The sequence below is a fragment of the Oxyura jamaicensis genome, chromosome 1 (genome assembly GCF_011077185.1).
Source record: "Oxyura jamaicensis isolate SHBP4307 breed ruddy duck chromosome 1, BPBGC_Ojam_1.0, whole genome shotgun sequence".
NCBI lineage: Eukaryota > Metazoa > Chordata > Aves > Anseriformes > Anatidae > Oxyura > Oxyura jamaicensis.
In genome coordinates, this window is record NC_048893.1 from 126,082,163 (window position 1) to 126,106,958 (window position 24,796).

The 24,796-nt window shown below is 37.6% G+C and overlaps 1 protein-coding gene across 5 annotated transcripts in view; it reads right to left on the reverse strand.

Annotated features, from left to right (window-relative positions):
• The window catches only part of GLRA2 (glycine receptor alpha 2), a 130,921-nt gene extending 106,674 nt beyond the window's left edge, over window positions 1-24,247 (reverse strand). Inside the window, exons 1-3 of one of the 5 annotated variants that reach the window (XM_035328843.1) lie at window positions 23,583-24,247; window positions 21,187-21,320; window positions 3,675-3,742 (exon numbers count right to left, since the gene is read on the reverse strand). In XM_035328843.1, the coding sequence (XP_035184734.1) occupies window positions 3,675-3,742; window positions 21,187-21,320; window positions 23,583-23,650 (270 nt within the window). In that variant the 5' untranslated portion in view covers window positions 23,651-24,247. Of the gene's footprint in view, window positions 1-3,510; window positions 3,579-3,674; window positions 3,743-21,186; window positions 21,321-23,582 lie in introns of those variants that run through there. The other 4 variants (XM_035328615.1, XM_035328547.1, XM_035328773.1 and 1 more) reach the window with 4 other exon arrangements.
• Window positions 24,248-24,796: the final 549 nt, after the last annotated feature.

Genomic DNA, 24,796 nt, shown 5'->3' on the forward strand with positions numbered 1-24,796 from the left:
TCGATTTCAAAGCCATGCAACAGAAAAGTGCTTGTTTAACTATGCATCTAAGCATGCAAGTTGTCCTCAATGGCTTCACTGGGAGTCCTTTATGCAGTTAAAACTAGACATGTAAATTGCTCAACTGAGATCTAACAAGCTTATTTGTAATATGCATTTTCTTGTGGGAATATCATCTATCCAGCCACAGCCAACTTCTATCACCACTAAAGTTTTTAAAAGAATGGCTATTTTTTCTGCTAACATAAGAACTCAAAACACAACTGGATTTTGATGCATTTATCCCAACAGAGAAGCTGATGCATAGTGTCAGTCATTAATTATAGGGCTTAACAACAATAATAACGTGCTCACTGTTAGTCATTTCTGTAATTAACAAGTAGTTCATCAATGCACAAACTACTCTTAGCTTCTCCTACAGCTGATAGCTAAAAAATCCTGGTCATTTGTGACACTGAACATCTGAATTCCTTGGGACTCTGCCCAGCCTGATATAGATTACTCATCTGTGATACTCAACTGCAGTCATGATGTACAGTGGATTTTCTGCTGAATACTGCATGTGTGAATGCTTCCAAGAATAGATACAAATCTTACTGGCACAATTGCTTTATTCTGTGAACTTACTCAGGAAAATCTTTTCCTTTTTTTTTTTTTTTTTTTTTTTCCTTCAACAATTCTCTCAATTCTATCTTGACTATGATCTAGACTTTTTTACTATTTTGGTATAATATACATCATTTTAATGTGGAAGAAACTGTTTCTTTTGGAACAAAGAAAAATCAGTCTTTATACTGTCCCACATGTGCGTAACAGAGCAGAGAGATTAACATATTTGCATTTTGTTTCCATAAATCTTTGGGAACAAAATTCATAAAAACTCTGTGGAATTCATCCACAAGAAGACAGCCAGCACAGACCTCTATTTTATTTCTCAGTTAAGGGTTTTAACTTTTCGAACACACTGGGCATAACACATAGGCACAACAGAGAGTTGTGCTGGCCTTCACATAGGGATAAATTTCATTCTGTTCTTTACTCTAATCAGAAAAAAGAAGCTACTACTGCTAATGTTATTGAGAACTTATTGAATTAAGCAGGTCTAGGACTGTAATCCTGTTTGCCATGTTCATTTCTCCTACCGAAAGCCTCTCTAACAAGTTTTCATCTCCCAAGGTTTCCAATGAGTTACTGCAGCTCTTCCAAGTTATATCTTGATAATGTCCCTTCAGTATGTATATGTGGTTTCACTAAGCATCCCTGTCCTCTGAGACAGGAACATCTCTTTTTGACTTACAATCCAGGGCCTTAAATGAATCTTTTAGTTTTATGTCAAAATTATCAAGAGTATTTTATAGAGAAAAATGAATACTGGGAGCAAAACAAAACTCATTATTTACCACAAGGGATGCCAAAATTTTTACCTTGATTGCATCTATTTCATAAGGGTAAAGCAGATGAAACTGTAATTGATATCTGCCTCTCAGATCAATTTTAAAACATTCTAAAACTCGTCATACTAGTCATTAAATAAGTGACAGCATTAAGAAAATCAATATTAAACCATTGAACAGCATCTAAGAGAACACTTTCCACACTTTCAGCAGATATTATGAACAAAGCAAAATAAGAAAGCCAACAGTCTTTGTTTTCATCTACTTGAATGTTTAGCTGTTTTCAGCAGAATGTGTTAATGAACATTGAAAAGGTGCACATTAACATATTTGATAGACGGTAAAATGCAATGAGGGGATTTAATCAAAGCAATGAAGGAGTCTAATTAATGCAATCAGCATTAGGTCGTGCAAATATTTTCATTGAATGCCATCTTGTAAAGCCAGTGACGTGTAGGATTTTTTAGTACTTAAAGCTATGCTGATGTCTCTTCATCTTAAGGTCAGACACAGCTGGATAAAAAAAGCTACATTTGTAACTATATTTTCAGAACCTTTTAAACACAGGAAAACAAAGTTTTCCAAAAATAATAGAATTTGTCTGTTGATCATTACTTTACATTAAGATTATGTTTTTTTATGTCATTTTAAACTTATTTTTAATTTCATTTTTTTTAAGTTTAAAGATACATTCTCTAAAACATTAATATATCTGTTTATTTTTTATCTGTGTATGTTATAGTTGTGTCATTTATAAAAGTCTCTCCTATACAATTTAAGAAAGCAACCTGCCCTAGTAACTACTTGCCCTTTATCTTTACAAAAATGCTAAATAGATGTTGCTGATTTTTTTTTTTTTTTTTGTATAAGTAAAAATATTTAGGAGCAGGGGCCTTGTGACTCTACATCCCTTAGTTACCTTTTCCGCAAATGATGGCATAATTACAACTACATTTAAATTAAGTATTTTAATGTTAAATATGATATTTGAGTTAGGCAATTATCTGCTATTCCTTCAGAATGCAAAGATTTCAAGGCATCTTTTATCCCATTAAATAATAATAATAATAATAATAATAATAATAATAATAATATGTTTTTAAAAACTCTTTTGTATAACTTAAGTACTTTTCTAGGTAACAATTTCATTTTTTATTTATCAAGAACTCAGTCCTACAGGATGCTAAGCATCTTTATTGTCTCCAGTTTCAGCAAACAGAGCAAGACCTAGGCACTGTATAGAAATTATCAGAAAACAAAGTAATGAAATTATATTGCAATCACTTCAGAAGTGTCCATAGCTGTCCATTACATCCCAAGGTAATGGACATCTATGTTATGTACATAACTCTTACAAAATTTCAGCGAAGGTGAGAGCATCCTTTTAAATTTATTTTGTGGGAGAGGAGTATAAAAGAATCTAAAATAAAGCTGGGATTTGTCACAATACCTTTTCTAGAACAGTTTTAACCCGCATACAGAAGCATCTGGTAATTATTATAGCTTTATTACACTATTATATTATTATATTTTCATCAAAAAAATCTCTCTCAGTATTAACCTAGTAACCAGATGTATTTGTTTTCTCATAGCTATATGTTTCAGTCATTTGACTAAAGTTCATTCAGTCACTGATGTGACTGCACTTCAAAAAGATTTGAACTGCAGTTCATACTTTAACTAAGTTAAAGAAGATGTTTATGGTACCTTTGTCAGCATAGTCTGCAGCAGCAGATAATTCAGCTTGGGGTGTAAGACTCACTCAGAATATCAGGTTCTTGCCAGGAAACCCCACAGCTGAGCTCCAACTATTCCATTCTTCTGCTTTTTTGGTGCTAACAAGAGCTGGGAAATCTGCTTTGGGCATCCCTTTATTTGCTTCCATCACAGTCACTACAGACTGTGGCACAGCCACTATAGATATACATTTAGATTTTATAGTTGAGTTTATATAATAATTTTATATCTCTAAATAAAATTATTTTATATTTCTTATATTTTAATTTAGCTGGTAATACCTTGAGATCTTAGCAAATGTCCCCACATCTACAGCATCTCTATTCTATATCACATCCCACTCCTTCACAAGATGGCTTCAATGACCAGTCCCACTCACCATTGTAGTTTCTGCTATTGAACCAAAGCTGTTGATAAATATGTTGCAGGTAACATTTACAGGAGGACCTGCAAGTTGAACAATAAATAGAAAAATTGACAGGTTGTGTTCATGACATAGATTACGTGTTGTTGTTCTCTTGCCAATGGCATCATAGCACTTACCATTGTGGTTTCTGTGACTGATCCAAAACTGTTGATAAAAATATTGCAAGTAACGTTTACTGGAGGACCTGTGGAATGCAATAAAAATGTTGCAATATACATTGAAACAAAAGTACAGATCCCTCAGCCTCCGCACAATCTGATACAGATGTGGCTGAAAACAAGCAGAAAGTGAGTGTTCCCAATCAGATCACATAAACGTCTATCAAAAGAAAAACATTATCAAAACTAAATTAATTAACCTGGTTGTTATATAAATATGCAGGACTGCATCCTTCCATTTAAGGATCTAGGAAAAGTTTTGGGTGAAAGAATGAGTGTAACAGCTCTTAATCCACAGCTCCAGTGCAGGATACACTACAGCATTGCAAACACTCCTCATTCCCTTTCTCTCAGACTTACAGCTGGAACATTATCTCTCCATACCTATCCAACTCCATGTCCAACAGCTTGGCACTGAAATTCCCAGCAAGGACCACTTTTTTATATTGACTTGAGTCTGCTGGAAAAGGACTTAGAAGAGTAGGTCTTCAGGCACCTGATATGGAGTTGTCTGCCTTGCTATAACAAAATATTTTAGGAATATCTATTTTGGCTTGACACAGCTGTCATTAGGCAGCTGTTTGTAATCTCTTCCTTTCCACCCCCTTTCCTGCCATTTAGCAGGCACTGATGTGTAGCAGAATGAATGGGGATTTAATATTTAATTAGTTTTCTATTAGCCCCTTAGATTTTTAGGCTTGATGAAATAAACAGGGGTTCACAACTGAATTAAAATGGATTATTGCTAAATGCCTGAATTTCAGTGACACAAAAGTTGATATAAACATTTAGTATCAAATACTTTTCTCTCTTTTTTTTCCTCATTGCTATTTTAATCACGCAAATTTCCCAAATATTTTTTAAAAATATATTTAAAAAAAAAAAAGTGCACAAAAAGTAGTTTTTAACTATCAGAGGTGTAATGGTGGATTTATAGGCATATGAGAACAGAAGATACTTAGTAAATGACCTTTAAAAATGACATTTCACCATATAATTTACAGATTCTGAGCAAAGAGCCTCATTTTCTCTTAAAGTCTCTGTTAGTGGGGGTTTAGTGAAAGTGCATAGGAAACATGGGCCAAATGAAGTAAAAAAAACCAACAACAACAACAAAAAAAAACTATCTGAGCACTAAAGTTTATTATTTTGTCTTCTATTATTTTTTTTTCCTATAGAAGTTGATGCAATTATTCCAATGGGAAGAGATTGCACAGGTGTTGTACATCTTAAGGAAGAAGTGTTGTTTAAAAAGGGCACACCGCATCACTTTTTCTCATGAAACTTTTCACACACCCACTCTCCATTCTATCTGATTTTTCTAATCTAATAGCTCATTTAAAATGAAAGCAGTAAAATTCTATGAAGTAATGCCAAGGTTTGTGAACATAATCTAAAATTTTTCAAAGGTAAAGAACACATTTAATTTGATTTTATTGCCTAAAATCTCAAAAGAGTTGATATAACCTCTACAAATTTAAGCAAAATATAGTTTTTAATCAAATCTTTTTTACTGCCTATTTTTGTCACCTAGAATGAACAAGCAAGTAGTCTAGGTGCCTTTCAGGCACATTTGAGATTGTCAAAGTCATTTTTAAGTCATGAGAAAAATGCCTGTTTCATAAAAGTACTCAGGCCAAAAAATAACCCCCAGGTAATGTACAAATCCACCAGAAAGAAGGTACCTGGTATTCTGACAAGCAAACAAGATATCATTTATGTTCCCTGAAACTCCCTTCCCCTGCTTCCCTGTACAGTATGTTGCTGTTGCCAGCTGATGTGACTCTCCAATAGGCTGTCTTCTTAATAAGACCTGACATTGTAATATGTCATACCCCTCCTGTGACTTCAGGGCACTTAACAGTCACTGAAAGTCCTCAATACTCATCTGCAGGAAACCCTGAGTATATTGAATACCCACCTATATTTGCTTTGGTATATTGCTTCATAGCTCCTGTACCAAAGGTGCACTGCTGTGACCTTGCCACTATCTGGCTGGAGAGTGAACTATATCTGTATTATCACGTCCACCTCAACTCTGTGTATTTGGTGCATTGTTTCTAGGCTGCACCTGGCAGCCTTTTGGTTTTCACATTAATTTCAGCCTTATTGCTAAAATGTCTATGTTAGGAAAATTATAATCATACTGCATTTGGCAAATGCATTAAACACAGCACAGCCAGCCAGTCAAAAGAGGTGATTTTCCCACTATATTTAGTGTTGGTGCAGCCTCAGCTTGAATATTGTGTGCTCCACAATACAAAAAGTTCTGGGCTCCACAGCACAGAAAGGCTGCTGAGGTCCTTGAAAGCATCCAGAGGAGGACAGCAGAGCGGGAGGCAGGGCTGGAAGGCATGTGCTGTGAGGGGAGGCTGAGGACACTTGGGCTGCCCAGCCTGGAGGAGAGGAGGCCCAGAGGCGACCTCGCTGCTCTCCACAGCCTCCTGAGGAGGGGAAGCGCAGGGGGAGGCGCCGGCCGCCGCTCCTGGGACCCGATGGCAGGGCACGGGCACGGCCCAGGGCTGCGCCGGGGAGTTCAGGCTGGGCATCAGGAAACGTTTCTTTGCCGTGAGGGTGGTCACACACTGCAACAGGCTTCCTGGGGAGCGGGGTGCTGGCCCGTGCCTGTCAGTGCTCGAGGGGTGTTTGGTCAATGCCCTCAGTAACGTGCCCTAACTGCTGGTCAGCCCTGATCGCTCAGGAAACTGGACTGGTGGTCTTTGGTGGTCCCTTACAACTGAACTATTCTATTCTAGTCTATTCTAGTCTAGTCTAGTCTAGTCTATACAAAATATTTAAAACAGTACCTGCACAATTGTCAATTTTGTAAGGCAAACTAAAATACAGTTCACACAGAGACATATGGGTACACATACAGAGAACTCTGGGCAAAGCAGAGAGGCATGGAAGCAAAATCAGAGATAATGAACCAGAACTCTCTCATGGAATGAAAGTGAAAATTTTGGCAAGATGTTGACAGCTCTATTAAGAATCTTAAGTCCAAATCTTCCATCTTTTTCTTTAAACAGTATTTTTTGGTCCACCTTCTGACTTTGGTACATGTGCCAATGGAACAAGTGTTTTGCAATTATCTTGGATAATCTATTTAATTCTGTATATTAGTGAGAAAGCTGAACTGAACTGCCTTTCTCCTCGTACTATATAGAGCAGGATAAGGATGAGGACTGTTTGAAAAGATTAAAATCAATCCCTTCAGAATGTAAGGATAAAGCAGGGATCCAGAAGTAGGACCCTAAGGCAAAGTGAAGGGACAGTGATCGCACTAGGGACTGGGTGTCCCCTCATCAGTGGCATGGGGATTTCACATCCAAGCTTAAATGAGGGAGGGGAGTGAAATGTGATTGAGGGCAGGAAGAGGACATACATGCTGACCTGAGCACTGGTAACAGATACCAGATCAGCAGGGTAGAGTAGCAAGATTTTTGAAGATAGTTTTTTACGTTGACAGTTCTGGAGACAGGAGGGTTTTTAGCAACCATTTCTCCTCCACCAAACCAAACAGCCTCCAACATCCAGCACAGTCCTCAAGAGACCAAAAACAGCCAACTCCCGTGGAGGGCTCTGCTTCTGCAGCTGCAGTACTACATGTACCTGAATTATCACTTCAAGAGCTTCAGAACGCATCTCTTCATGGCCCTGCAGGCACATCCTTGTATGTCAGGCAGCAACACCGAACTACTGCTGGGACACCACAGCTTGCCATGGTCATTAGGCAGGAGCAAGTTATTTATCCTTCGAGCTTCCTACCTTCTCAGAGTGAAGCAGGCAGGGTAAGGACTGGAAAAGCGCTATCAAATGCGTCTCAGCCAAGCCTGTGGCCAGGGACCATGGATACATGGCCAAGGTAAGAAAGGGGGCTTTGATGCACTGGAAAAATTCCCCTGAGGCACAGGGGTCCTGAAGCTACTCCAGAAGCAAATCAGCTTGTACACTTGTTTTTAAAGTTCTGCCTAAATATGTAGTCCAACCCCTGGTGAGAAAAAGCTCATGATTTAAGAAGTTTACTTAGGTTTCTGTTAAGAAAGCAGGAACCACACCACAGGTGGTCTTTATTTCAAGTACCTAGGTGAGCCTCCTTCTCCCTTTCCCTTTTCTTCTGCCTTTAGGCAAAACCGACATTTTCCCCCATCTTTCCTCCATCATCTCACTTGGGTCTTAATAGCAAAGGAAATATATCATATCATATATATCATATAATACGTAATATTATTATAATATATAAGAAGCAAAACTAATAACACCAGGACAATATAGTCACCTTAAGGCTTGAAAATCTAGGTGACATTTATTGTTGGGGAGTGATGCTTTGTTGAGGACATTGTTTTTCTATAGGATTTCCGTGGGGTATATCACCCTAACTCCCTAAGTATAATCGTGCTAAGAAAACAAATCAGTCCTTTTTCTTTATATGTGTTCACCACAATCCAACATTACTCAGAAATTATTATGCTTACATCAATTTTATTATTCATTGATGGCAATTGTATCTATTAAACAAATGAATAAAATAAAAAAGGAACCTCACAAGGGAAGAGATCTCAGGAACCTCTGCAATACAGCAATTGTATGGTACTTTGCCCTGATGCAAATTACTGAGAAAAAATAAAAAAATAAAATAAAATAAAAACAAAATTATTGCTCTGCTTCATCAAGCTAAAACCAACATAGTCTGAAAGTTCATCTGTCATATATAATAACTTAGCTTGCTGAGAATGCAATGTCTCCTGGTGGGAATGCAGAAACAGTTTTGTGTGCTTACTCTTGCATCTGAATACAAAATTGTATTCTGTGAAGTCAATATACATTTATGAACAACAGGATAAGGCCAAGAGCCACAAAGGCATTGGCAGACCCAGAGCCAAATCTGCAGACAAATTTAGGTGCCTAAAACCTCTTTAGGAATCTCATGCCCATGGATATTACTGAGCCCAAATACTACCAAGTAGTTAAAGAATACATTTGAGCAATGCCACTTATTGCAGTGGTATCTGTAGAGTGAAGGACAAACAGAATGCTCTGCCCAAAGTAGGTAACACTAAACAGAACCATCATGAAAGCATTACAATTAAAGGAATGCCTTAAGTACATTTTTCCCTAGTTTTCGTATCTCTGCCTATTTCAGCAAGTGCACATGTAGGCGCACACACACACATATAAATATAAAAAATGTCATCAAGACAACTCTTTTACATCAAAATTTAAGCTGCTTCCTTCATTTGTTTAACTTTAGAAAACATCTGAGCAAAAATGCAGCCTTACAACATTACCTGGAAATAAAAAGGGCACGTCACATTCCAAAATTGAAAGCTTTTCTTCAGTAAAATACCACTGGAGACTTACAAGACAAACACTACAGTGATTGTCAGATTCAGGTGATTACAGAATGAGTCACAAAAATAAAAGGTCTCTGAGGTAAGTAGAGCTAAAGCCATCCATATATGCATTGACATAGTCTGAGGTCAAACAGTAAGCAATCAATTTTTGAAGTGGTATGTGAGTTTTCAGCTGTGGGACTATTGCTGAATGTAACAGAAGTCATGCTGCTAAAATCCCATCAGCACATCACAGGAGGAAAATCCCTGCTAAGATGCACTTTTTGTGCCTTAAAGTGCCTGTGAAAATTGTTGGATTGGCATGCCTTACACTGAAGAAACGCTTCTGTCCTCAGACCCAAAGCTGGAAGAGGAAGGTGAGTCTCATGCTACAAAACCTCTTCAGCTCTGCATTTGGCATTACAGGATAGTCCATATGACGTGTTCATTCTTCCCTGCCTCTTTCTGCTAAGGCTGATAACAGAAACATGTATTACTGTCAGCTTTGGGGTGCAGTGGGATATTTCCATGCAGGTTATCTAACAGACACCACACAAGAACAATTTTCAGGCACTATTTCATTTCACTCCCCAAACCAGGAGCTCAGAAGTGAAAAGCCCTTTAAACATTTGACATGCTCCTGATTTACCCAGCTAACCTGAGCTAGTCTACAAAGAATATGTAGCAACAACAGACACAATGGATCATATAAAGGCATTGGAGCTGACTTTCACGTAGGCAGTTTGAGGGCTGCTACCGGTGTAGTCATGGCAGGTTGGAATTCACTGGAGGCCAGTAACCTCAGGCATTATAGCTCCTGCTGAGCTCTGTATCATCTCTATGTGGCACAAAGCACCTCTGAGCAAATTACTTGAAAGCTAGCTGAGATATTTCTACACAAGCCTGTCACACTTGTGACTGAGTACAGCCAGTCCCAAAGCTAAAATCTTGCATGTGCAAATGAGTCTGTGGAAAAAAAAAATAAAGAAAGAAAGAAAAAAAAAATAAAAAAAAGTGAATAAGAAATCTTTGATCCAAAAATTTCCTATTGGAACTAGAAGCCTGCACTGCAAAGGTACTTTAGTACTTATGTCAACTTTGAAAATATTCAAATAAATGCCTTAATTCTTCATATGTCCTTCATTTTTTTTTTTTTTTTCTCTGAGCTCTCCTCTCTTCTCTCATGTCTTTCCATTCTGAGAAGTGACCAGTACCTCACTGCAAGGCATTTATATCTGAAGTCCTTTTTCCTCCAGTGCAAGAGAGAAATGGGTACTTTGTGGTGAAATTGAACTCTTAGCTTTTCTTATGGGATGAAAAGATCCAGGCACCTAGTTGTTTTCTTTTGTTTTGTTTTTTTATCACCAAGTAATTTTCACTGACATGAGCAAATGGAAAGCAAAGGATCTCAGCCTCACTGGGAGCAGGTAGCAGAGATGCTCCTTGCACCTGGTTCTGAGAAACTGCTTGCTTGCTTTGCATTAATGAAGACAGAGAAGACAGAGCTCTTTGCTGCTGATCAGAATATGAACTGCCTAATGTGTTCAGAGGCCTGGGACACTCCTTAATGTGGTTAAATAAAATATGGTATTACATCTCTAGTCATGAAATCTGCATTCCTGCATAGGGTCAGTCAAACTCCTCCTGGGCAATTTTATTTTTAATAATATTTTACAAATTCACTGTAGCCAACTCATCTAAGAGACCACACAGAAACACAAGACAAAAAATATGTACTGAGAGGAGAAGGCAGGAGGAAAGATCTGCTTAATGAAAAAAAAAAAAAAAAAAAAAAAAAAGTATTAATAATAATACTGAAATTCTGTTAACCCAGTCTAGGCTTTTATTTTCAGTCAGAATTAACTGCTTTGTTCTGTTCTGCATACTCACCTCAAAACATTTATTAACAATAATAAATGGTGCTTTATTCCTTCTTCTCTGAATATTTCTGCCTTTGTTCCTTCTCTGTGATTCCATTCTTGTACCACAGAAATTGATGGAAACTTAGTTATATGTGTAAATAGGTACAATCTCAAATATAGATCTTGGTCAATGTCACTGTCTGTATTCAGAGAGGTCTCAGAATATATTATAACTCCCTTTTTATTCTTCTGAGCCTTGGACACTCACCTTATTTCATAATTCTGCCAGCTTTTCTTTTAACATCTCCCTAATGTTCCTTGCTTTACTGTCAGAAGGCATATGCAGGAGTTCAAGAAAAAGAGCAGTTTGGTTGACTAACATTACTGACCAGACACTGATTTACTGTCGCTAGGGAATTATGCACCAAATGATGTATGGGACACAGATGAACAATGGGATTTAGACAAATGGGATGGCTCAGCCATAAGGACAAATGACAACAGAAAAGGTCAGGAGCTGATATAGATGGCAATCTGCAACTGGTCAGAGACAAAACCACATATATTCACCACACCTAGCACCAACATTTTTCTTTCTGTTTTTAAACATTTCAGCTGTTGGGAACTCCCATTTTTAACCTCCTTATAGTTCCACTCATTTCCATGCAATCTATGCAGAGTATGACTCTGAAATTAATTCCTCCCTCCTGACCCATCAGCTGTACATTTAGCTCAGTCTCCTGTACCCTCTCTTTACAAATCCTGTCTCCCTCTGAGAACCTGCTATGTTGTCTCCCACATCCTGAATACCAAAAAGAGATCTTCAAGACCTCTTTTAGGCCCCCTCTACTCTGCCCTTGTGAGGCCTTACTTGGAGTACTACATGCAGGTTTGCACTCTCAGCACAAGAAAGATGTAGACATGTTAGAAGGAGTCCAGAGGAGGGCCACAAAATGGTCAGAGTGCTGAGCACCTCTCCTATGAGGCTCAGCCTGGAGAAGTGAAGGCTCCAGGGAAACCTCATTGAGGCCTTTCAGTACCTAAAGGGGTCTTATAAAAAAGATGGAGAGGGACTCTTTATTTGGGTGGATAATGACAGGACAAGGGGAATGTCCTTAAACTAAAAGAGGATAGATTTAGATTAGACTTTGGGAAGAAATTCTTCACACAGAGGTTGGTGAGGCACAGGAACAGGTTGCCCAGAGAAGCTGTGGATACCTCATCCCTGGAGGTGTTCAAGGCCAGGTTGGATGGGGCATTGGCCAACCTGATCTAGTGGGTAATGTCACTGCCTATGGCAAGGGTATTGGAACTAAGTGGTCTTTAAGGTCCCTTCCAACCCAAGCTATTCTATAATTCTATGATTAAGGCACTTCTTGGATGTCTCTAACCAGCAATTTTTCAGTCATCAAGGAACTCTGTATATAAAATGGCTGGAAAATGGAAGAGGAAATGAGAACTCTTCACCAGCCTAGAAAATAAGCATCTTATAAAATGGATGACTTACTTTTTTATCAATGCCAAATCACCTGTAGTAAGGAAATGATAGGCTCTTCAATGCAGGATGCTCACTGCATCACTGAGAGGACCATCAGATGGTTTAATAGGCTCAAAGCTCTGCTGACAGAAAGTTCATTGTAGGGTCAGAGTACAATCTTTTTACAGTTTCTACGACCAATATCCATGTTAAGTAGGAGTCTATTGCAAAGTTGCCCATATGAGACTATATTCCTACTGAGGAGCTTATTAACCTATATGGAATCTGTCCCTAACTGTTTACAATTTTGATAAGTCTACAAAGCTTTTCTTATACAGGAAATATATATATATATATATATATATATACGTGTGTGTGTGTGTATGTTTAAAAATTGATTTTAACAAATTGTTCTGGCTTTACCCCACTCAAAACACACCTCAGAAGTGTGAAAAAATAAAAAATAAAGTAAAATACAATAAAATTTTTAGGGATAAGGAGCCAAAGAACTGCAAAATCATTCTCAGTATTATGGAGCCAAATGGCTGTAAAATTCTCCCAGATTATTATTTTTAGGATGGCTCCTATAAGCAAACTGACCAAAGGTTTTTAATACCTCAGACTTCTCCATCTGATAGGACATCACAGTCTGCAAAGGACATTGCTGCAGTCTGAAGTTCTTATGTGGAGTGGCCACATGTGCATTTTGGTTTGTGTGTGAATTTATGCACAGGCAACAGGTTATATTCACATCCTGACAGAAAGCAGTTTTCACATCCTATGTTGGTTTGGTCTAATTCATGTAATTTGCATGCATCTCTGCAACAGAGTGAGATATTGCTTTAAATTTCAATGTGAGAGTTTATAGCAGCATTCCTGCCAAAGTGTTGTTATTATTTTATTTATTATTTAGGACTTATTCTTTATTAAACACACTAAACAGCAAAAGAAGAAGGAGCAGCAGCAGTCCTGATAAAAAAGTTTTATAACCTAAGACGAAGACACGAAGACATCACACATTGGGAATGTAGTCATTAGAGACAGTCTAACGTAACAAATATTGATCTGGTAAATTTTAATCTTAGGTTTAATCTTAGGTCCTAATTATGCTGGTTTAAGGAAAGCATTTGGCCTCTTCTTTGCTGTATTTCCTTAAGTACAAAAATAAAGGAGATAACATAGATATGTTCCTGGGACAGAATAACTTTATCAATTGAATATCAGTCACTATTCTTCAAGGGAAAGTGCCCACAACTCATCTTGTCTTGGATGTGCCCAGTTTCTTCCATGCATTCCTGAGCTTTGGAGAGATAGAAACACAAAGGTAGGGATATTAGCTTTCAGAGGAGAGCATCATAACACTACCGTGCTCCCCTGGACAGGCCACTGTTTGCTGTAGCCAACAAAATCTTAGTCCTGGGACAGGTAGAAGCAGCTGCAATTCTGATGCATTGGTGGTATTTCTGAGTCCCTCCTCAGTAAGGTTTAGGTACTTCATTCAGTATCCATATTTCAGATCATTACCCTGCAACATATAAAATCTTTGAAAGAGCAAACAAGAATTTCAGTCCTTCCTTTTAAAACACAGCCAGCTTTGCAGCTAATAACAAGATATTGGGAAATTCCATACAGAAAGTCATTTCTAGGATCTTCTATGCATACCTCAGATTGAAGGGATGCAAACTCGCACCTCCTAAGCTACAAGTCTATGGGTTTCTTGGGAACTGAGGAGGGAAATCTCTCATTGTCATCTCATATGGATAGTGGATGGGATTAATCCCAAAGTGCAGCTATGGTCACTTCTAAAAATAGTTAATAGGTGCAGATGGTGTTCTGAATTCACCTTATTGTGCAGCAAAGCACTTAGGATAAAATATTTGGAGAAATAAACTGAACCCGTGAAAATTTTTATCTTAGCTGTCAGAGTAATTATCAAGAAGAGTGAGAAGTGCTGGTTTCCAATTTCTGTCCTTACAACTTTTTATGTAACATGGACGTCAGCTGACCGCAGCATGAGATGAGATGAGACTACAGTCACATCTGTGCACTGTATTAAATGGTCAAGACTCTTAGACAACCAGTTACAAGGTTAAAAAGCCATGTTCCCCATGCATTTTCTCCCTGGACTAAGCAACTGAATACTTGGTGATCTCTCATGCTTTCTAGAATTTTAACCTTTATATTTCTGTATGCTTTCATTTAAACCATGGATTTTGTCTAAATGAGATCGGCAGATAGCTATTTATGCCAGACATTGCATACTCTTCATTTGAAAGCTGTGTCAGACCCTGTACCACCTTGTCTGCATCATTTAGAGAGCTCTTCTCTGCAGACCATTAAAATCACTTGTTTCTGTGAAAGACTGCGAAATGCTTATTTGGAAGCTGAAGTATCAAACATACACTTTCTGATGACTTAATCAGAGATTTATATTCGTATTGGGGGGGGGGGGATTAAAATAATGCATCTGCCTAATAAAATTGCACTTTTCTGCTTTATGTGTACGTATTCCTAGTTACTGTATTACTGTACGGAATAGATGTAATTTACAAATGATATATTTATAGTAAATCGAGTGTACATGTTTTATATATTCTATATATAAATTGAATGTTTTTTTTTTTTTAAGACAGCCAAAACATAACAAGACAATTACTGACCCCAGGGCATTGGCTTCAACTACATAAGATATTTAAATCTAAACCCGACACTGGAAATAATGAAAATAACACGATTAAATTAGAACATGGTGAGAACAATAGTGCCTCCTGTTTAGATATCAAAAGACTTTGGATCTGCTTTAACATTTGTTTATCATAAATCCTCTTGGCAGTTGGTGCAGCAGCAGACCAATATTCCATGACTACTGCCAAATCCATTGATACCTCTTAATTAAATACTGGTACTCAGTAAAAGCAACACACCAACACAACCTGAATGACCATGGCTAACCTTTTAAATATAAGAGAAGACCAGGGATGTATTCTTAGCCTAGAGGTCAAGCGACAATGTGTTTACACTGCTGCAAGCTCACAGCCTTTCTGACTTGCTATGGATGGAAGGAAGCTATTTGGAGGAAGCTCAGAAAGAGATTCAGGGAATGAGCAAACACATAAGCAGTGTAGGTAGTCAGGGAGTCTACCTGAGCTTGCTGCCTGGCCCCACTTGTCTAGTAGGTTTGACATAACCTAACTAGCTATGAAATTCCCATAGCCTGCTGATGTTTTGGGAAAGAACATGAAACTAAAAGGGATGGGGAGAAGGACAACTTCCATGGCCCTCTTTCCAAGGATTTATAAAAGAAACACAATTGAAAGGTTCCTCACATAATTGCAGTGGAAAGGTTTCTGCATGAAAACATGAATGTCTAGAGCAGTGACAGAACATCAGTTTCTTCGCTACATTTCTACAGTTGAAGATATAAAACAAAACAAACAAACAAACAGAATCAATCAACCAATCAACCAACCAAAACAAAAACAAAACCAAAAAGCAACAACAACAAACACACACACACACACACACACAAAAAAGATATTCTGTGGGCAGGATATCCTCATATAGCATCTACCTTTACAGTGAGAGGCCTGTTTAAAAGATGAAAGTAAATCATAAGCATACCTCCCTAATAATGGGTATGCACACATCTCAAGAAACCTGTGTTTAAGGAGTGTAACAGCCTGGCTGCTTCCAAAAACTGGCCAGGTGTCTTCCCTCTGTCTACAATAAACCTTCTGCATAAGCCCTATCATGTTCATCAGTAGGGTGCACTTCCTTCCTATGTGATGTCTTGCCTGATTCTGATCTGAGCTTCCACTGGATGTGGCCTTTGGAGCCTCAACTCTGTAGAAAGTAGCCCAATGTAGAATACTCGCTGCATCTGATGCTATGGGCAGTGGTTGTTACCAACTAAATTCTGGCATTGGGAAGTTTGTTAACCACTGGAGAACAAACCATGCCAGCTCCATGTCTGTCATGTATAATTTTCAGCCTTTTAATATATTTATAGGTTATTTTTCCAAGAAATATTTATTGTGAAGCATATGTTTAGATTAGGGTAAATATCATCAGAGAGTGCCTCTTCTTAGCATGTACATAGAAGCTGCTTTTATGTATTACTCCTGATGTCATTCATTTCACCCTTAAACGTCATTAAGTGCTTTCTATTCATGACTTTTTAAATATTTTATTGTTGGTCAACTTAGGGGCCAAACAAGCAACAGGCTTGAATGCATGGAAAAAACTGACCCTTGGTGCCAAGGAGTTATAGTATTAAAGTGCATAAGCCATTTCCTGTAACAGTTGTCAGGCTAATTTTCAGTAAATTACTTAGTCCGTGTGTTTATTATTCAGATGTAAACCCACTGACTCGGCACGAGAATGACATTACAACACTGTAATCACAGACTAATCTTTTACAGCTAAAGTCACTGCATGCCCAAACTGCATCCCTCCAACAAGACTTCTGAGTTCAAAAGCAGCAGCTTTTGAGCAAGTTGGTTCACACTGCATTGCACCATCCAGTGATGAGGATAATGTTGATGGACACACTTGCTACACATCTCCATTTAACACCAAAAAAAAAAAAATTTTTTTCAAAAAAAAAAAAAAAAAAAAAAAAAAAAAGACTTAAGGGGAAAAGATGCACTGAAAACACAGAATTAAATTCAATGCAAAATAAAATTACCATCATTGTCATTATTAACATTTTCTGGAGATCCTGGGGACAAATTCCCCATCTCTCCAGTGCATGACAGCCTTCTATTTCTTAAAGTATTAGGCGTAAAGGACTTAGTAATGGCTATGGATAATTAGTTTTCTCTATCTGATCAGTTCTAGCTTCTTTTAGATTTTAAGTGATTTTAGAAGATGAAGGTATTAAAACACAGAAATAATCTATTATCTTCTGGAGGTCAATACTTGCCAAGAAATCTTAAATTCAAACTGACTTTCCATCAGCCTTGCATCTCATGATGTGATTAAGTTGTAGATTGATCCTGTGTACCATGGTATTGCATACAGTATTCTTCAGGAAGCCTGAGGTGAATCTATAGGAATCTATGATACCACTTTGCCATCTCTAGTTTCTACCAGCACTAAACTACATTCTTGGCTAGTGTTATAACACAAGTGCCCTGCACTATTTCTGGCTTTGTTGAGGAAAATAAAGTGAGCAATGGAGAAAGTATAAGACTTCACTGATTTTTGTTGTTGTTTTTGCTTTTTATCATTAAAAGTATTTGATATTGATATTAATCACACGAAAAGAACATCATGCAGGTTCACTTTTTATTATTTTATATAAGCCACTCTTAATTGATGTTATAATTGAAAATGAAAGCAAATCAAGTCATAGGACCCCAAGTGTATGTTTGCTGTCAACAGAAGGACTATCAGGAACTTCAATTAGTATTAGCTTGTAGTCTTCTTATTTACATTTAAAAGTATTCCCCTCTGTATCCTTACAGAAATTATTAGGCTATTCAAATTCAATAAGAGGTAAGTGTGAGATGGAAAAGTGTGCATTAAGTATCTGACAAAGTGATTACAGAAAGGCAATTTAGAGAGAGCATCATTCTGGCACTTCTCTCTGGCTGATCATTGGGGCAACAGTTTCTCTAATTCCCTGGTGGCTCTGTATCTGACCATGGGTTGTGTCAACAAGAACCAGAAATCATTCTTTGTGTTCTCCGATGGTTGTATAAGAGAGAAAGATAGGAAAAGAAATAATCTTTCACTATTACGGCACTGCTGGGGAAAAAGAAAAAAAAAAAAAAAAGGGGGGGGGGAAGAAAAAAAAAAGAAAAAAAAAGGAGCTAGGCAATGATATGTGCTCTTGATGTCTAAACATTTATATATTGATCTGTTGCTCTCCCAGTGTCTTCCTGAATGTTCTAATTCACAAGAGCTGGTTAGGCAGAAGCAGTAACTAGTGATGAAATGCTTTATTTGGATAAAACACCTTGTTCCAGTAAGCAACATTTTCCTCTCTTTTTAGAACATGTAACCTTTATTTCACAAAATAATCAAATAGGTTCTGTTTTTTCTGTTTTCCAGTAATTCAGACTAGTCATAAAAATACATTTAATTATTCTAGAATAAGTAGTATAAGATAAATGGGTTCTACTCAGTTGCTTTTCCAAGAATATCAGACTTTTCTGATATTTTAAAATGCCTGGTGGACAGAGGAGAAAGATATATAACTGGTCTAAAGCAGAAAAAGCCAGACAAACGCATGAGTAGTGAACACATTATCTTCATGCACAATGTCTTTTGTGAGTCACAGGAAATGGATATTAACCCCAGACTATATGCAAAGTCAGATATTATACCCCTAGTTTAAGCTATTCTTCCCACAGATATCTTTTATGCTTAAAACTTCTTGACTTAAAATACAAAAAAAATGTTATAGATTGAGTAATCTTTTAATATTCCATACATCAATAGAGTTATGTGACTTAAAATATCAGTATTGTACAATAGAGCATATCACCAAAAAAAATCTCACACAGACTAATAAATGTTAGAAATTGAAACAATTTGTATTAAGGTCACAATTAAAATTCAGTAAAATAATAATAATAATAATAATACTTAACTCTAATCAAGATAAATTTATTATGACCTCTTTGCAGCTGTGCTCTTATTCTTTATAAGGAAAAAATGTTATATAGAACATTAAGTACTTTTTATTCTTTGAAAAAAATAACAAGACCTGGGCAACTATAACATAGGTGTGCATCATAATGACTAATAAAAATAGTTATCATCTGAAAAGGTTTTCACTTGTGCTGTGAAGTTCAAACCCAGATGACTTAACTCTCTAGTTCATAAGAAAACCTTTCTTAGGTTTTGGTGAGGGTATACCCCTCACCAGTGAGAGCTCAGAGATGTGAAGTTATGAAAAAATGTGGATCTGTTTGTCAGTTCAAACTGCTGTAAAGTACCACACCGCACTAGAAAGTGACGTCATGAAAGTATACGTATACGAAATGCCAGACTCTTTGTTATTAAACACTCATAGGTGTCATCAGGAAGCAGCTTCACTTTGGGAACATGAACTATGGGACTTGGAGGGGAGAAGCATTTGTCAAACAGATCAGCATGTACCTTACATTGTGCACACCATACCTGCTCTACCCACTTGAGCATCAAGGGAACAAAGCTGTGGATCTGTCTTCTCCTGCCTTTTTCACAAAATGCTTTTAGATATGTGTTGGGGGAAATAAAAAGCTGTATTTTTATTGTCCTATGTACATGACTGCCAGTCTCACTGATTTTACCTGAGCTACAAGATATGAAGCAGAAATCTTCTTTACTGTCTATCCCACAAAAAGGGTAGGAAGAAGTTCTTAACAATCTTATTTCAGGCATTTTCTGCCATTATCTGCGTTCTCTGAAACGTCTCTGCTATTCATGTGAACACATTACATAAATGCAAAAACCTAATGCAATATTACTACAAGCCAATGTGGAACTCAAGCCAATTCAGGAACTCAATAAACATTTTGAAAACTATTCTGAAATTAATACTTAAAACTTGTCTGACTAGAGTTTTATTAATTTAAAACCTTTGGATCTGAAAGTCAAACTAGATTCCTCCTCACTGGTAAGCAGTCGAAAAAGACATTTCATTACAAGTCTTGTAATTTGCACATGTAAAAGAGAGAGAAAATGATCTTTGATCTAAATTTAATTAAACACTTTTCTCATTGACATGTGAGCTCCTTTTTTTTCTAATGGTTCATTTGCTGGCTAAGAAATGATTATTTCACTCATTATCAATGTTCACAGCACCGCTAACAAAGATCAGTATAGAAAAACATGCATTTTGGTCAACAAAGCCAATAGATACAAGTGTAAATGTACTTTGGCATCAGATTTATTGAAGAAGGAATAGTTTTATTAATTTTCAAAGTAGAACTACATTCCAAGCTTTGAATTGGCATGGAGGAGCCTGTTTGGGTGGTATTAGAGAGCTCTCCAAAAATGCTAAATATTTACAATGAAAACTTGTCTCCAGACTCTTCATTTGAAGCCAAAAGACATTCTGTGTTCACTTTCACCAGGATTTAAAGGTCTACAGCAAGGAAAACGTGCTCTGATAGCAATGATTGCAAAGAAGGCCTCCAGTTCACAGCCTTCTGGAATAGTGATGGTGATTCTCCTCAACTCAGTCAAAATTTTAGAAGAAAAGGGGGAAGCCATGGAAATTCCCCAAACAGAATATGTTTTTGCAAGTTTGTAGGGATCCTGAAAAATTGTTTCTTATCAACATTACCCGGATAAATGTTGTGTGCATGCCCTGAGTCCTACCTCCCTATTTTGGGGAAGAAGATTTTACTTTATTCAAGTTGAACACAAGCATAGACCTTTTTTTTTTTTAAAGAAGAAAAAGAACACTGCTATAAAGAAGACCACAATTCACCATGGAAATGTTGAAGATAGGATCTTCATGGCTTAAAATTTCAGGCACAAGTCATCTCAGTTGTTTTTAGAGGGGAACTTGGAATCTTATTTACTATGTGGAATTAGTAAGATCTTTAGAAGCAACCTCTGGCAGCTAAGTATTATAGTCATGTACAGGTAAATTTGAAAAGAGGGTTTTCCAGCTCTGTACCCTTATCACCCACACTGCTACCTCAGTATTCCCTTGAAATGACTGATCTCCATGACAATATCACACAAGAAAATTTAAGTTATTGAAAAGAGAATAAAAACCCAGAGGTAACACCCTTAAAACTACATTTTGACCAAAAGGTAAACAATTAATTTATTATCAGTCTTAAAAAACTTACCTTTAAAATTTGGTCTGATTCTAGCATCATACCCCGATGTCCTTCCCATCAATTTGTCCAAAAAATCTGAAGGAGACAGGGTCTGTGAGGGGGATTTTCCAGATCTTGAATCATGTTCTTTACAGAAAGTCGTCCTAAATAAATTATTAGCCACCATTAGCTACTATTTAGCTAGTGTATCATTCATGAAGAAATTCTAGCACTAAATAAAATTGTCTCAATCCAGTGAATGTAATAATTAATGTTTTTATAGAGCAATGTAGTCTATTTTTTATCAGAAAACTTTATTCTAGAAATAAAAATGAGCTTCAGATAGTATGCATGGACAAAACTTGCTCTTCGCAAAAACAAACAAATAAACAAACAAAAAAACCCTCAGCTTTAGGAAGAAATTTATTAGAGCTTTAAGACTTTAGAAGATTGAGTTTACTATTTGTCTTAATGTATAGAACAATCACACAGGGACTTTGACATCTATTTCATATCATTGTTTTAATTTTATGTATGCAGTTAAAATGCATATATGTTAACACTGATTTAAGTTGGTTTTAAAATTCCAAACAATAGCTGGCAACTCTCAAACACTCACCATGCAACACTGATTTTTTTTTTATTATTTGAAAGGATATAGGTTTTTTTAATTGTTCTTTACAAATGCCACCAAAATAAGACTGAAGTCATGCTAATGAATGTCTGGATTCTTCCTGAAGATGGCAAAAAGGTATAAGAATCAGTCACATCTGATATTAGCAGGGTTTTTCTTTAGTTTATTTCAGTTTATTTATTTATTTTTTAACCAATGAACATCAAATTATAAAAATGATCAGTATTATCACCAGTTGGTATTTATATGCAAGGTCTTATAACATATCTCTGTTGTCAGGTTTTAAGAGCAAACGTCTGGTACCATATCATGCATGTGAAACTTTCTGTACGTAGCATATTACATACTGCAAGCACATCGGGTATTTCAAAGCAAGACAATTCATGAGTTTCCCCAGGTCATTCACAAGGGAAAAGAAACTATAATGAAATAGTAATATTTGGTGTGGAGGGGCACAGATTTTATCATAAATAGCATTATCTTGATTCCTAAATAACCAATGTCATAGTATCTATGATTCAATATAATCTTTCAGCTATACAAAAAAGTAAGTCTATCTCTGTCTTCTTAACCATTCTCTATTTAAATATTCACCCAAAGGGAACCACTCAGTTTCAGGAGTGTTTCTTGTTCTTTTTTGTGCATCTAGATTTAAGTATAAACAAAATAGGTATACAAGAGAGCATCTGAAATTAGAAGCAAATATTAAATCTTTTACATCTTTATAAAAAAAAATCAAAACTGTTAAAAAGCAATGTTACTAAAGTCTTGAGGTGTGATTCACTGCTTTTTTCAGGTTCCATATACAGAGGTCAGTTGCTTCTTTTTGCTTTTTTCAGTGACATGTACTGTTACAACAACTTTAATTTTTAATACAAAAATAGATGATATTTCCATCTTAAATCACAGAATTGTTTAGTTAAGACAAGAAAAACTGGAAGATTAATCCAGTACATTTATCTGGGATGATCCTATACAAATTACTTCTGTTTTCATTCTGAATCCACTAGTTATAAGTTGTGTTGTGATCTCGTGTGTGCAAATTCATGAATATAAGCATTATTTCACTCTGTCACTGTATATATACATCATTATGCATATAAATACACTTTATACATTAACATACAAATACACAGCTGTGTATACTATAATAATGAATCTCACCTGAAATGGTGTTTTGGCTAATAAAACTGACATGTTTGCCTTGTACCGCAAAAAGTCAATAGCAATAGCTAAAGCATAACCTTATAAAATATTAAAAAAAAATGAAAGAAAAGAAAAGAAAAAAAAAGAAAAGAGAAGAAAAGAAAAAGCAACAGTCATATGTACTGATACTTTAAGTGAGCATAGTACTGGTCTAATCCAGGGTTTTCCCAAAATCAGAGGGCTGGCTCTCTAATTTCAAATAACCGTGTCCCTGACAAAACTGATTCAGTCATTTCCAGAGCTCGAAGAGGAGGGAACCGAAGCAACTTCCTACATAACCTCTGGTGGGAGCAGAGATTAAATTCAGAAGAAAAACTGAAGGAACTGTTTTTAACTCTACTGATAATCAGTGACAATGTACATCTTTGAATAAGAGAAATGAAAAATAGATCACCCAAACTTGATTTTTTGGTGTGTTTGTTACCAAGCAACGAGTCTCTGAGTGTTAAAGGGATAGCCTATATAGAAAGAACATAAAATACTCTCAATACAGCAAAACAAACTAGGTTAATGTGACGTAGTTTCTTTATAGTTATGATTTCCATAGCCTCTGAAAAATATCATCACATAGAACCATATCACCTACCTGAAGTGGTTTGTCTCTAAGAAAAATGCAAACAAGGTTGTCAAAATTTTCACTAGCTGCCGGTTCATTCCTCCTGCTTTCTGTGATGATTTTGGAAAATATCCCAGAAATGATTCCAGAGAGATGCAGGGAAAAAGTATGCTGGTGCTGCCTAGATTCCCCAATTCAGCAATAGTTTATTTTTCTTGGCAGTCGGGAAGAGAAGGTCTGGATCTCTACAAACTGGGGGTAAAAAAGAAGTGCCAGTCCTTGGAATCATGGTCAGGTCAAGCCTAGGCTCATCTCCAGCAGCCAACACAAAGGAGACAAAGCATCAGACCTGGTCGCTCCCTCGCCTTGATTTTAGTGGGTGAGGGAGAAAGAAAAAAAAAAAAAAAAGGAAAAAAAAAAAAAAAAAAAAAGAGAGAGAGAGAGAAAAGAAAAAGAAAAAAGGAAAAGGAGAGCAAAGAGGAAACCCCACTACCCACAGAGCATCACGCAAAGGGGAGCAGCACTGCGAGCGGTCTGTTGCCGGTGTGTTTTATTCCCCTTTTTGCTTTGAAAAGTAGTATTTAGGAACGGTGACGGGGCTAGAGGCTCGCTCTGCTTCTCCCCTCTGCTGGCAGGGAGGGTGGGACGAGTGGCAGGAGGGATGGAGGGACGGAGGGGCGGATGGATGGAGGGAGGAGGAGGAGGGCGGGGGGCTGCGGGGCATCCCGGCGCCTGTGCCGGAATGAGGCGCTGGGAATTCAGCACTCGGACAGCTCCGCGCCCGCCGCCGCGCATGCGCCTGGCGGCCTTTCGGGTGGGGAGGGGGGAAGAGGGGTGAGCGCTGGCGTGTGCGCGCCCGCGGGGTGAGGGGGCCGCCATGTCGCGGCACCGCGCCCCCGGGGCTGGGGGTGGGCAGGGGGCAGAGCGGCCCCGCTGGGGTCCGGGAGGGTCCCTGCGGGAGTGAGGGGGGGCTGGCCGCTGGGGAGGCGGTGGAGGAGCATGAAACGCTGCCTCCCCTCAGCTGCCCGCATGGTTATCCCTGCCTCCACCCCGCCTTCCCACCGCCCTTACTGAGAGCTCCTGGGTCCTGTGCGACGCCCTGACGGGGAGCTGCATGCCTCCACGGCGGCTCAGGCGGTTCCTGCAGGAGAATCCTAAACTTTCCGTGAATCGAATCTGCTTGAGCAACCTGAAAACCAGTTCATGAAAAATAATTATAAGTGGTCTTTCCACCCCCCCCCCCT